General features: G+C 40.5%; 1 protein-coding gene across 13 annotated transcripts in view; it reads left to right on the top strand.

The window, feature by feature from the left end:
* LOC130190326 (ankyrin-3-like) overlaps nt 1-13873 on the top strand; it is a 74458-nt gene that overhangs the window by 38836 nt on the left and 21749 nt on the right. For 9 of the 13 annotated variants that reach the window (XM_056409665.1, XM_056409664.1, XM_056409663.1 and 6 more), the window contains 5 exons: nt 10539-10616; nt 10770-10901; nt 11144-11284; nt 11397-11607; nt 12068-12146. In XM_056409665.1, the coding sequence (XP_056265640.1) occupies nt 10539-10616; nt 10770-10901; nt 11144-11284; nt 11397-11607; nt 12068-12146 (641 nt within the window). Of the gene's footprint in view, nt 1-3311; nt 9848-10538; nt 10617-10769; nt 10902-11143; nt 11285-11396; nt 11608-12067; nt 12147-13873 lie in introns of those variants that run through there. The other 4 variants (XM_056409662.1, XM_056409661.1, XM_056409659.1 and 1 more) reach the window with 4 other exon arrangements.

The raw sequence follows: 13873 nt of genomic DNA, 5'->3' as shown, positions 1-13873 counted from the left end.
ACTAACACTGTATTATTACTGGAAGCTATGCTATGGCTGATGTACTCTGCATTTCCCTCACTCTAAATCCCACTGACTTTCTCTCCCCTGTAACATTTTATATACAACCTTTTTCTTTTCATCATAAATATAGGTCAAAATAATACTTTTTATTCAAATACGCTCAAAATTACTTTGATTTTCAAGGTATTCATGTTAAAATGTCATCTTGTTGTGATATAATTTTGTTTTGTGGTAATAATAGGAAGTTTGAAAAGTATTAATTTTGACCATTCATTACTATCATCCAATTCATTTAACATTTCTACCAGTGGCATTTTACAGAAATAATTGAGAAACATAATTATATTTTTTTTTACGCCTGTTGATTTATTATTGATAACATTTTTATTATCACTTATTTTGTATGAATTTGGCATCTACTTTCATTTACCAACATTCCTGAGTTGCTTTCACTTATTCATTGAGTTGTACTCCAAATCAAATTCCTATTCAAATGTTTACCTGATTGTTATTTTAAGTAATTATTTCTTAACTGTAGGTGAATTTCTACAGTAGTTAATTACGATATAACATAATTTACTTATTTGTAAGGAAAATATTTTACTTTCCTAACAAATACAACTTATTTTAAAACTTTAAAACTCACCATCTAATAACATGTAACAAAGACATATTGCTTGATATTATTAACTTACTTCACACCTTCTATTAAAAACCTTATTTGTTTGTATTCAAATTAAATTATGCTTTCTATGTTTTTAAACTTTAATTTGTTGGCAGACATGACTCTTCATGTTAGCAACAATCTTGAGAAGTTTTGTTTGTCTGTTATCCTTAATTCCTGTCCCTTTGTTCCATTTATAGATATCTGTTCTCTTCGGTTCTTTTTGTATATTCTCTTTATATGTAGTCAAACAAATTTAATTGATATTATTCTGGCCCATATTCTACCTGTTTTTTTACTCCTCCTGGCTTTGCTTATGCTGCTGCTGCTCTTCTCCCCTCCAAACTTCTCTGGATTACTCTGTCATCTTCTTTTCGGTCTTCTTTTCAAGACTTCCTTCTCCTTTGCCCTGTCAATCTTCTCCATACTCTGTGAACTGAAGATGGATTTTTGATCACATTGTCTTGATCACAGTTTTCTGATGTCTCTCTTTCCCACTTCATTTGTCCCCTATGTTCTTTACCCTTTTTGGTTTTGAAACTTTTTCAATTGAAGATGATGAGTCTGAATCAACTGAGACATTCTCCCTGAGAGCTAACCAACCTCTCGACCCTGCAACTCTTGCAAGTCCGGACCTTCTCTCAGACATATCGGACATCCGATCGTCCACTGTTTTAACTGCAGAGCAAATAGAGCACTTATTATATGAAGAGAGAGTTGGAGCTAGAGGGTTGGTCGAAAAAGAGCCTTTGGCCATTGTGTTCAAAGACCGGTTGGAAAAAGTTGAAGGGATTCAAAGACGGTGCATAAATGAAAGTAGACAGGTACAAGGACAAGTACAACGACATGATGCTACAAAAGAGAACTGGAGTTCACTCTCTGAGACCAAGTCTGTTGACATAAAGTATTCCCCTGTCGAAGAACCAGTCTTTCAGGAGATTTGCATTGAGGGGAAGACTTCAAGTAGATCTGCCACAGAGATTAGAGACATGACCGGCATGGTCTCACACCTCAGCATTGACATGGACCAATACCTTGAGCAAAGCCCTGTATTGACATGTGATTATCTTGAAGACCATGTCCAAGATACATTTGAACAGGTTATTATAAAGCGTGATGGCAAACAACGTCCCCCAGATATCAAGAAACCTATTAGAAAGAAACTTAGAGACAGAGAGCGTTCTGGATGTAGTAGCTCTGAGGGTGAGATGGAAAGGATGAGCTCTGATGAGTCTTTAGATGGTGATGTTGTTCTCAAGGAGAGTGCTCTTTTACCCACCACAGTTATGGATCCTCCAGCTTCTCCTACAGTGGTTGAAACACCTCTAGGATCAATAAAGGAAAGACTTAAAGCTTTACAGAACACAGTTGAGGAGGAGGGGATGAACAAAGATACTCAGGAACCAATTCCTCAGGAAAAATATTCTATTGCCAAAAAGAAGAATGAGGCAGTAATGCCAGAACTTCCCAGAGTTCCCAAGTCCCCTAAATCCCCCAGATCTCAGACCGAGAGATTAGAGGAGACTATGTCTGTGAAGGAACTGATGAGCGCATTTCAAACTGGACAGGACCCTTCAAAAAGTAAAGTGGGCCTTTTTGAGCACAAAGCAGTTCCTTCTTGTATTTCAACATATATATCTGAATCAGGAGATTCTGATCAGATACGGAGGACAGAACAAAGTCCTATGCAGGAGGAAAACTCACAAACCCAAACTCAGAGGCTCACAAGTTTCTTTCAAGAGAGTGATACCAACAAATCTGACGAAACAGATGTAGATGATCACCCTGTAAGCGTAATTAGTGATAACTTGGAGGAATCACAGTTTATTTCACAGAGTGCTTCTTTTGGGAAGACAGTCAAATTTGCTGATACATTTCAATGTGACAACGGAAGCCTTAGTCCACAGACAGAAGGGCCAGAAAAGGAGACTATGTCTGTGAAGGAACGGATGAGTGCATTTCAGACTGGACATGACCCTTCAAAAAGTAAACTTGGCCTTTTTGAGCACAAAGCAGAGTCTTCTTCTTGTATTTCAACATTGATATCTGAATCAGCAGATTCTGATCAGAAACAGAAGACAGAACAAAGTACCTTGCAAGAGAGAAATTCACAAAACCAAACTCACAAAACCAAACTCACAAATTTCTACCAAGAGAGTTATATCAACAAATCTGACAAAACAGATGTAGATGATCACCCTGTAAGCGTAATTAGTGATAACTTGGAGGAATCACAGTTTATTTCACAGAGTGCTTCTTTTGGGAAGACAGTCAAATTTGCTGATACAATTCAATGTGACGACAGAAGTCTTAGTCCACAGACAGATGGGCCAGAAAAGGAGACTATGTCTGTGAAGGAACGGATGAGCGCATTTCAGACTGGACTGGACCCTTCAAAAAGTAAATCTGGCCTTTCTGAGCACAAAGCAGTGGCTTCTTGTATTTCAACATTGATATCTGAATCAGGAGATTCTGATCAGAAACAGAAGACAGAACAAAGATCCATGCAGGAGGCAAACTCACAAACCCAAACTCAGAGGCTCACTAGTTTCTCTCAAGAGAGTGATATCAACAAATCAGACAAAGTAAATGTAGATGATCAACCTGTAAGCTTAATTAGTGATAACTCGGAGGAATCACAGTTTATTTCCCATAGTGCTCCTTTTGGGAAGACAGTCATATTTGCTGATACAATTCATTGTGACGACGGAAGCCTTAGTCCACAGACAGATGGGCCAGAAAAGGAGACTATGTCTGTGAAGGAACTGATGAGCGCATTTCAGACTGGGCATGTTCCCTCAGAAACAAAAGCTGGTGTTTCTCCTTGCATTTCAACATTGTTATATGAATCAAGAGATTCTTTAGCGATACACACCATTAACCAAAATACTTCGCAAGAGCCCAAATCCCAAATCCAAACTCAGAACCTCCCCATATTCCAACAACAGAGTGATGTTGAGAAATGTGACAAAACAGACCCAGAGGATCAGCCAGTGAGCTTAATCAGAGATAACTCACAGGAATCCTTATTCCTTTCAGATAGTGCTTCTTTTGGAAAGACTGTAACATTTGCTGATGAAGTTCAATGTGACAACAGAAGTTTTAGCCCACAGAAAGAGACTTCAGAGTTGTCAGAGAAGGATAGTTTGACAGTTAAGGAGCTGATGAAAGCATTCCAGTCTGGGCGTGATCCCTCAATAACTAAAGCTGGGCTTTATGAACACAAAGCAGTTGTTTCTTCTTGTATTTCAACATCAATGTATGTAGATTCTGAAGAGATAGAGACAACTGAACAAGGTGCTGCAAAGAAGCCTAAATCACAAACTCAGAATCTCACAAGTTTTCACCAACAGAGTGATGACAAGGAATTTTACACAAAAGACTTAATGGATCGACCAGTGAGTTTAAGCAGAGATAACTCTGAGGAATCTCAGTTAATTTCAGATTGCTCTTATTTCGGAAAGACAGTAACATTTGCTGATACAATTCAGTGTGAGGATGAAAACCTTAGCCCAGAGAAAGAGGCATCGGAGTTGTCAGAGAAGGAAACTTCATCTGTTAAAGAGCTGATGAAAGCCTTCCAGACTGGGTATGATCACTCTGTATCTCAAGTTGAGCTTTATGAACACAAAGTTATGGCTTCTTCCATTTCAACATTGATATCTGAATCAGGAAATTCTGAAGAGATACATACAACTGCACAAAAGACTGAGCTTAGTCCTACGCAGGAGTCAAGGTCACAAACCCAAACTCAGAGCATCACAATTGTCTATCAAGAGAGTGATGTCAAGAAATATGACAAAACAGACCTGGAGGATCAACCAGTAAACTTAATCCCAGATGAATGTGAGGAGCCACCAATTGCAGATGGTGCATATTTTGTAAAGACAGTAACATTTGCTGATACAGTCCAGTGTAAGGATGGAAGCATAAGCCCACAGAGAGAGGCATCAGAGTTGTCAGAAAAAGAGATTACATCTGTAAAGGAGCTGATGAAAGCATTCCAGACTGGGCAGGACCCTTTTAAAAGTAAAGCTGGTTTGGCTGAACACAAAGCCAGTGCTTCTTGTATATCAACACTGATATCTGAATCAGTAGGTCCTGAAGAGATACAGACGACCGAACACAGTCCCACACACGAGCCTAAATCTCAATCCCAAATACACAATGTCTCAATTTTACATCCCCAAAGTGAGGTTAACATATGTGGAACATTGGATTTAGAGGCTCAAACGATAAGCTTAACGAGAGATAACTCTGAGGAATTACAGCTAATTTCAGATATTGCTTATTTTGGAGAAACAATCGAAATTGATGATACCATTCAGTTTGATGATGTAAGCATTAGCCCTCAGAGAGAAGAGCCAGGGTTGTCAGAAAAGAGCAGCGACAGGATGCAGTTAGAGAAACCAGTCATGAGCACTGGTAGGAGTATATCTGAAGACCTCCAAATCAGCCCTGATCGCCGACCTTCAGAGGACTTCAGTGCTGACATAAAGGCTGAGCTGGAAGACTGTCCCGAGTACCAGCTCTTCAAGCAGACTTCAACAGCTAAAGATGTAAACAATCAGCTGAAGGCCCCTGAGGAGGAAACCATGGCTGATTATGTTACAAATCCAGCATCCATCTCCAGTCCCTGTAAAAAGAGTTATTTTGGGGAAGCTTCTCTTCTTGATAATCAAATGAAAGATGATGTAAGTCCTGAGGCGCCCAGGCATGAAGTTATGGCTGAATCCTACAACACAAGTGTTGATATTAGGACCTCTCGTTCCAGCTCAGAGGAGAGCGAGATTTATGAAGGACTCAAAGAGACACATCAAATGACAAATGAAATGCTTACTTACTCTACTAGGAGAAAAGAAAACAAAGTCATACTTTCACAGGAGGAGAGTTTTCATGAAGCAGACAAAGAAAGCACCACACTTGATGATGGAAGCAAAACATTATTTACACGAACTGACACTGAAGTAACAAAAGTAAAAATCGGGGACCCACAACTTCAAGAAGTGCACATTGAGAGGGACACATCAAGCCAGGCATCCACTGCAGTAAAGGATATGTCAGGGATGTTGTCCCTAATGAGCAATGAGTTGGATCAGTATCTACATGCTAGGCCTCTGGCACATCAGCCACCAGGAGAGGATGTTGTTCAGGAGAAATTTGAACAAACAATTGTACCAAAAGACAAAGATAAAGAAAATCTTGCATCTGATGGAAATAAAGGAGCTACAGTGGGTGGCACAACAAATGAAATAGATCATGCGCCAACAGAAGAACATCCAATTGCATGGAGAGGTGAAGCGGTAGAGAGTGAATTAAAAGAAGCCGAGGAAGTAAACAATACATCAGGGTTGTTGTCAGTCTACAACGACTTGAATCAGCATGAAGAGGCTATGCCTGTGGCTAGTCGACCAATAGAGGAGGACAATGTGCAGGATCAATTCAATATGTTTCCATCTTTCACTGATGAAAATGAAGTAGTGACAGTAGATGGCACAATACAAGAAATGGATTGTGCTGCAGTGGAATCTGAGGTCACAAGGAAAGGTAAAGAAATGGAGAGGGAATACAATGAAGCCAAAGCAACCTTGAATGAAGAACTTCCAATGAAGGAAACATGGGTAGAGCGAGAGGCTTCATATCAGCCATCTACAAAAGTGCTTAACAGTGAATTTGAGGACAGGCCAGTGAAATGTACACCTCCAGAAGATCACTTTATTCCTGAGAAATTAGAAGAAGTTAATCTCACCAAAATCCAAAGGTCCTTCAGTGAAGAGCAAACAATAACAACATGTGAAAAAAAAACAAGAGTAGATAGTTTTGCTCTGGAGGATAATTTAAGCGGGGAGACATATGATCAGACTGGTGTGGTTGAACTCAAAGAACTTACACCAAGTTCTTTACTGGAGACATCATTCCAAGAGGTTTGCATCGATAGAAGGATAAGCCATGAACGATCTACAACTGAGAAGGATATGTCAGGCATGATGTCATTTCTCAGTCGTGACTTGGATCTATATCTCGAGGAAAGGCCAGCGGCAATGCAATGCCCCCCCGACGAAGATGATCTAGTCCATGAGTACTACAAACAAGTTAGACTGACAAGTAGTGACTTAGACCATAAGGTAGATGTAGAGGCCAATAAAAACATGCAGGCAGTTGTAATTAGAGTTGCAGAATTGTCACCGAGTTCTGAATTGGAGACACAATTTCAAGAAGTTGTTATGAAGAGAAAGACACTGCAACAACAGTCTGCAACTAAGAGGGATATGTCAGGCATGTTGACCCTGCTCAGTAGTGACTTAAATCAGTCCTTAAAGAAAAAGCCAGTGGCAATTCAATGCCACCCAGAAGAGGAGGTAGTCCATGAGAGCTTTGAAGAAGTTATACTTACAAAACACAGCGACAGAGAAACTCCTTCATTGTCCCCTGAACATAAGATGATGTCACCGGATAAACATGCAGACTTTATGAAGCTCAATATAAAGGGAGCTATAGAGAGAGGATGGCAGATAAGTACCCATGAAGATGATACACCGAAGAGTTCTTCATCGGAGGAGAGTGAGGCTAAAAACTCCCCATGTGCAGCATCACATGTTGATGACTCAACTGAAGTCATTAAAAAAGTTATTTTGATGAGCAGTAATTTGGATGATAATATCGGAGAAGAGGCAAATGAACACATGCAGACCAACGCTATTGGAGTCACAGAATTGTCAACGAGTTCTGTATTGGAGACACCATTCGAAGAAATTTGCATTGAGAGAAAGACACAGCAACAACAGTCTGCAGCTGAGAGGGATTTGACAGGCATGCTGTCACTGCTCAGTACTGACTTGAATAAGTATTTCACAGAAAAGCCAGTGGTGATACATTACCAACCGAACGAGGAGGTAGTCCATGAGAGCTTTGAAGAAGTTATACTTACAAAAGACACCAACAGAGAAACTCTTTTATTGTCCCCTGAACATAAGATTATATCTCCGGATAAAAATGCAGACTTCTCGAACTTCAATAAAAAGGGAGCTATAGAGAGTGGATGGCAGACGAGTTCCCTTGAAGAGGAGAGACTGAAGAGTTTTTCATCTGAGGAGAGTGAGGCAAAAAACTCCCCATGTGCAGCATCACATTTTAATGACTCAACTGAAGAGGCAGTGGGCATTACCAAGTCACACGTGACAATGGAAGACTCGAACAATGATCATAAAGATGTTGCTGATGATTCAGTTCTCAAAATAAATGATTTTCTGCAACTAACAAATAGGTCTGACACATTACAACGACCGGACAACTTGCTGAACCTAAACACTGTGCTTTCTGTTGACCCAGATAAAGAGCTATGTCATCAAGACTCGCTAGAGGCGAGTCCTCTCATGGAGGATAGATCTTCAAATAAATCCCCTGATTCAATTGAGCCAAGCCCTCCCGGAGAATCCCCTAGTCCAGACTCTCTTGAGGAAAGTCCTAAGAAATTAAAGGACACAGAATGTAGGATTCCAACCAAGACAGCTGTGTACGAGGATTATGCCTCCCAGTTGAAAGCATGCTATTCTTCTGACAACAATATTTACAGAGAAACTGAGCAAGAAGAACAAGAACACAACTATGGGATCAACCAAATGGAAAGTGAGAGAAAGGACCTACATTCCAACTCAGCAAAGACACTAACCGATGGCAGTATGTATTCTGACAGTGAGAATCTTCACTTGCTATTAAGACGAGACTCTCACGAGGCAGATGACAATGAGGATGATACCACCAATAAACAGTTCACCCCAGAAGAGGATATGTTTAAAATGGCTGCAAAGATCCAGACATATGAAGAGATGGAACAAGAGGCTAAAATAAAGAGAGACAAATCAGAGACCGATTATCTCAGAAAAGATGAGCCAGATCTAAAGCACTTGGCAAGGTTTGAGGCTGAGAAACAGGTTAATCTTTGTCCTGCAAAGGAGAGAAACCAACCTGATAAAACACCTGTTCGAACAGGTGATGAGAGAACCCCTGATCCATTTCAGTTTCAAGAGGGGAAACTTTTTGAAATGACCAGAGGGGGAGCTATTGATATGACAAGAAGAAATTTTGATGAGGGGGAAGGGTATGCATTTTTTCATATTGGGGAACATCCAGTTGATGAAGTTGTGCCAGAAGAGACTGGGGAAGGTCAAATAAAGTATTTAGCTTTAGAGAATAGTGATTATATTACAGATACTACCCTTGAAGAGATCCCCGAATTATCTCTGACCCATGATGTCAATGACACAGTTCCTACTCCCAGACCCAGAACTCTCATCAAACCCTCAAGGGACACGTCAGAAAGTGAGATGCCACTTTCTGAAGCTTATCTTGGCTGCTCTGTAGAGGTTCAGCTTGGTTCCCCCAGTGCTTTGGAGAGACAAACCAACATTCAAAGTGAGGCCGGGAACCTTGAAAGCCTTGGTCTCGGCTACCTAGACTCTACCATAGCTAACCTTAAATCCAACACCTCCACAGTTGCTCATTTAGCATACTCAGAGCAGAGCCATGATTCCCTTTCAGACTCCTCTCCTGATGATGATGATGATGACGATGAGGAAGATGAAGACCAGTGCTCAGTTATAGAGATGTCCTTCGCACAAGCTGACATCCCAACATATCATCAGGATTCAACCGAATCTTTAGAAATGACTATGAAAGACTCTCAGTTTAATCAGGTTCAAAGAAAAGCAGTAAAAAGCACTAATTTGGATCGCTGCAGATCTGAGGCTGATAGTGGCACAAGTAAAGCCTCTAACAAAGACTGTAGGAGTTATTCTGACAGTAGCGAACCCATTGACAAATGCGACCTTTCTCCATTAAAACTTTCTGCCACGACACAACAGAAACCTCCAGCTCAGGCAATCTCCTCCTCCTCTCCCCACAGAAAAGAAATCCAACTTTCTGAGACGATTGAAACATTGGCTAGGCCGTCTTTGGATGCTGATGACATAGGCAGCGCTAGTCAAAAGAGTCCAGACTCTGTTATCTCCACATATGACATTGTGGTCTCACACAGTACTGATTCAGGGTTCAACCAGTTGCCAGGTGTGCAGCCATTTTCTGGGAGCGAGGATGTTTTTCAATCCAGGCCTGCCTGGGATGCTACGGTGGAAACTCAGATGCAGACAACCTTCGATGAGCCAGCTCCAGACTGTACGCCAGGTATGGCCAGAACTACATGAGCTTTAGCAAGAGCCTCTTCCTAAGAAAATAATGCGACCATGAGTCATTGTTGTGTTGTTTTCACTTGTGGTTTGTCATGTCCCATCTGTCATTGGGTTTTCATGTTTGTATTTTGTGCGTGTAGGTGTGTGTGTGTGTGTGTGTTGTGTTGTGTTGTTTTGCATGTTGGTAAGTCACTTTCCCATCTGTGTTTCTGTACATGCAATCTCAAGATTGAATGGCCATGTTGTCAAAAAAGTTGCAGCTTTAACAGTTCTGATGCAGACTTCCATCATTGTATTGGGATGTGCTCTACTAATACAGCTTTTCTAATATTAGCATCCAAATTGCTTAATCACAAGGCTTACACTAATGACTCAAAACATGATGTGCTAATTGTGACCAAACAATAATAGTCTATAAACAAGTCAACTTCTCCTCAAATACAACCTTCGTATTATCATCCATGTGAACATCACAGACCCACATTTCATTTCAGAGTATTACAGCCCATAACATAGAATCTTTAGGAAATAAAATTGTAGATCTACAATTACAAAGTATATTATTATGAATTGTATCTGCAATGTGAAAAAAGCATGTCTTTGAGGTATATGTAATGGTATTCTACACTTTGAACTGTTGACTATGATATTCAAATGTAATGCTTGGCTCTGACGGCATGTTTTAGTGGATTGGCAGGATGATGCTGACAGGAAAGAGGAGACATTGGCTATTGTTGCAGATCTTCTTGGCTTCAGCTGGACTGGTAAACTGTCAAACCATCCAATCATTTTGCAAATATTTAGTTTGAATTGAAACTGATGTATTTATTTGCAGAATTTGGGGAATAGCTCAAATGTATCAATGTTTGTTTTTTATTTTTTTGACTGTTTTATCCCTTTTTTACCCATCACTCTAGGGCTGGCAAGAGAACTGGAACTCAGTGAGGTTGATATCCAATTAGTGAGAACAGAGAATCCTAATTCCCTCCAAGAGCAGAGCCATGCCTTGCTGCAGCGCTGGGTTGAGCGGGAAGGGAAACATGCCACAGGTACATTGCTTGTAGTTCTGATAGATTTGAATTGACATTTTTATAGTATATGTCAATACTGTACTATAAACATTGCTATTGAGTTGGAAGATACTGAATGCACTATTTACTTTCATGCACTCCAGGTAATTGTGAGAACACCTTCTGTGCCATGTAGATTCAATGTAATTGTACGTTTGCAATCTTTATTGAATGGTTTTGTTTTTTAACGGTATATTAATGGTTGTTAAATCCTTCCACAGAGGAATGTCTAATTAAGAGACTAACCAAGATCAACCGCATGGACATCGTCCATCTTATTGAAACCCAGATGAACAAGTCTGTTCAAGAGCAGACGTCTAGAACGTATGCAGAGATAGAGAAGACACTGGATCACAGTGAAGGTAGTAAGACCTCCAAACACTCAACTCAGCAACCAGTTTGAAAGCTCTATCTAACACCAAGCTGTATTTGTGTTTTTGCTAGCCCTCTTATTTATCATGTGTCTTTTTTCAGTGTCAGTAGCCCTATCTTCAGTGCAAGATGATGCAGACAGCCCCAGAGTTGTGAGAAGGGTTGAGTCAGACCGCAGACCACCCCCAGCTGTTTCTGAAGAGGATCTCTCAGTTGCTTCCCTCCTTGATACTCCTTCCTGGGCAGAGCCGGTTGGATACACCCACTCAGAGAGCATGCATTGTGACCTGTTGGAGGAGCTCGAGATACCACAGTAATTGATTGATTTGAAATTATTCCTGATTATGCAACACATGTTAGCAGAGTATTATAACAACACATCATTTAACAAGCTTCAACTGATACCCATGGCGCACACCATATAGGTAGAAAGACAAAAATACATCAAGCATGTTGATGCTGGTAAATAGAACTGTGGGTCAGTGGTTCACAGGTCCGTCTTGCACCTAGTTGATGTGTCCTTGAGCAAGATACTTAACCCTGAATTAGTTGTGTCTACGGTGTATGATTGTAAATTGCTTTGGATAAAAGCGTCAGCTAAATTAAATGTAATGTAGAACTGTGTCATTTCCTGACAAAGAAGGATGTTGCAGGCATTTGCCCTGTGCCCATTGTATAAGAGTGTTGCTCTTTAGTCTTTTTGGATTAGACCTTTGTCATATCACATTCATCCAAGTCACATTTTGTGACCTAGCATTCCTTTTGTGTTACAGTGAGTTGAACCCTAACCTGTGGACCTCTGAGGATGTAATTACAGAGGAAACTACAAGTTACGACAACTTGGATGAGCAAGTAAGTATGCTTGGGACTTCAAAAGAAGCAGCACTCGAGAGCCATGTAACTCAGGTGTTTGACCCCGAAGTGAAAGACCAGCAAGATTACTGCAGTGTTGAAGTTCATGTCCCTGTGCCGTTCCAAGGTGGCACTAAGTGCCAAGTCAAAGAGGACTCCGGCCAAACCCTACCATTGAAGCAGTGTGGTTGTGAAGATGAGCAAGGGCAATCAACTGAAATTCTGAAGTTAACATCATCTATATCTATCAAAGACTTTGGTTTGAGCCTATCAGAGTCAGACCAAGCTGAGACTGACTTCAGTGAGCTTTGTGATGAGTTTTTCTATCCACCACAGTATACAGACGCAGCCAAAACCATTGTCGGAAGAACTTCTGACAACCCTAGCCTGTTCCACCAATCAACTCTGGCCATTGCTGAAGATTACATAGGTGTAGCTAAAAGAAGCAAGCTCTCTCAGAAGTGTACTGATGAGATCACAACACAAGTACTGTCTGGTCATGACAAGATACCACAGGCGTTAGACGGGAACATGGACTTTAAACCCTTCAAGTCAAGCAAGGAAGAAGATACGAAATCCCAAGTGTACAGTGACGGGTACCCGGAAAACCTTCCCTTCATTGATGATTTGATTGAACCAATTAGTGCTACAGCTAAGTACAGCATGGTGAAAACATTCAAAATGATGGTACCAAAGAACAATTTGCCACACAGTCTTACAAGTGGCCCAACTCATATGGCTTGTGACTCAACTGATATTAACCATCTTGCACAACAATCACCTGAGAAAGATGTAACATTACATTGCACTTTCATAGAGAACAGCCCTTTGAGCCCTGATTCTTTAGCAAATGAAAAGCAGTGTGGCTCATTTTCACCTGTTGATGAAATTGGTCTATTCCCTGGAAAAGCATGGATATTAAATGACCCCATAGCTACATCGTTGTCCACTGAATCTTTGATCTTATTGTCACCTGACTTAACTGCAGATTGTTCAAGTATGTTGGATGGCAGCCAGACACTCTCTCTGAGGTCTGATCCTTGTAGTTCACGAGATGTTACCAATAATTTCACTGAAAATGAATTTGACCTCAGTCAATCAAATACAAATGAATGTGCACCATGGTTTGGTTTGAACGATTTTGCCACACACTCCTTTTGTTCGGAGTCAATTGAATATTGGAATAAATATAGGCCTGACTCTCAACTACTTAAATATAGTTTACCTATACCAGAAGGCATACAGATAATGAGAGATTTTAATCCATTCTCATCTGTGACATCAGATAGTATATCTGCGGAATTTTCAAAAAGGGAAAGCCGACCGTCCTCACCAGAATCACAAACCTCTCAGTGCAGTTTCTCATTTCTTGAACTTTTGCTCTCAGAACCTACACGCGCCCAACTTATGAGTCAATATTGTGATTATTATTTACTATATTCAGGAGAAAATCCACTCTCACCACCACTAACCTCAGCTCTTAACACTCCAGTGTCCAAAGAACTCGGTCAGGGGAACTCTTTGTCACCAGAATTAATAGCTTCAGATCACTGGCAAAATTCTATGAATGCTCCTTCATCGTCTATTAATGAATGGTTGGATGAAAAAACCACAGATGCACCAAGTATATTGGCATGTCTTACGAAAGCTGAAGAAAGGGCATCTCTGTTAACAACTGCTATTTCAACAGCAAAATATCTAACACATGCCGATGTCAAAAGTACCCA

This window comes from Pseudoliparis swirei, chromosome 24 (assembly GCF_029220125.1).
Source record: "Pseudoliparis swirei isolate HS2019 ecotype Mariana Trench chromosome 24, NWPU_hadal_v1, whole genome shotgun sequence".
In the NCBI taxonomy this organism is placed as follows: Eukaryota; Metazoa; Chordata; class Actinopteri; order Perciformes; family Liparidae; genus Pseudoliparis; species Pseudoliparis swirei.
The sequence above is the reverse complement of the archived record's forward strand: the minus strand, read 5'-3'. Positions and strand labels throughout refer to the sequence as shown.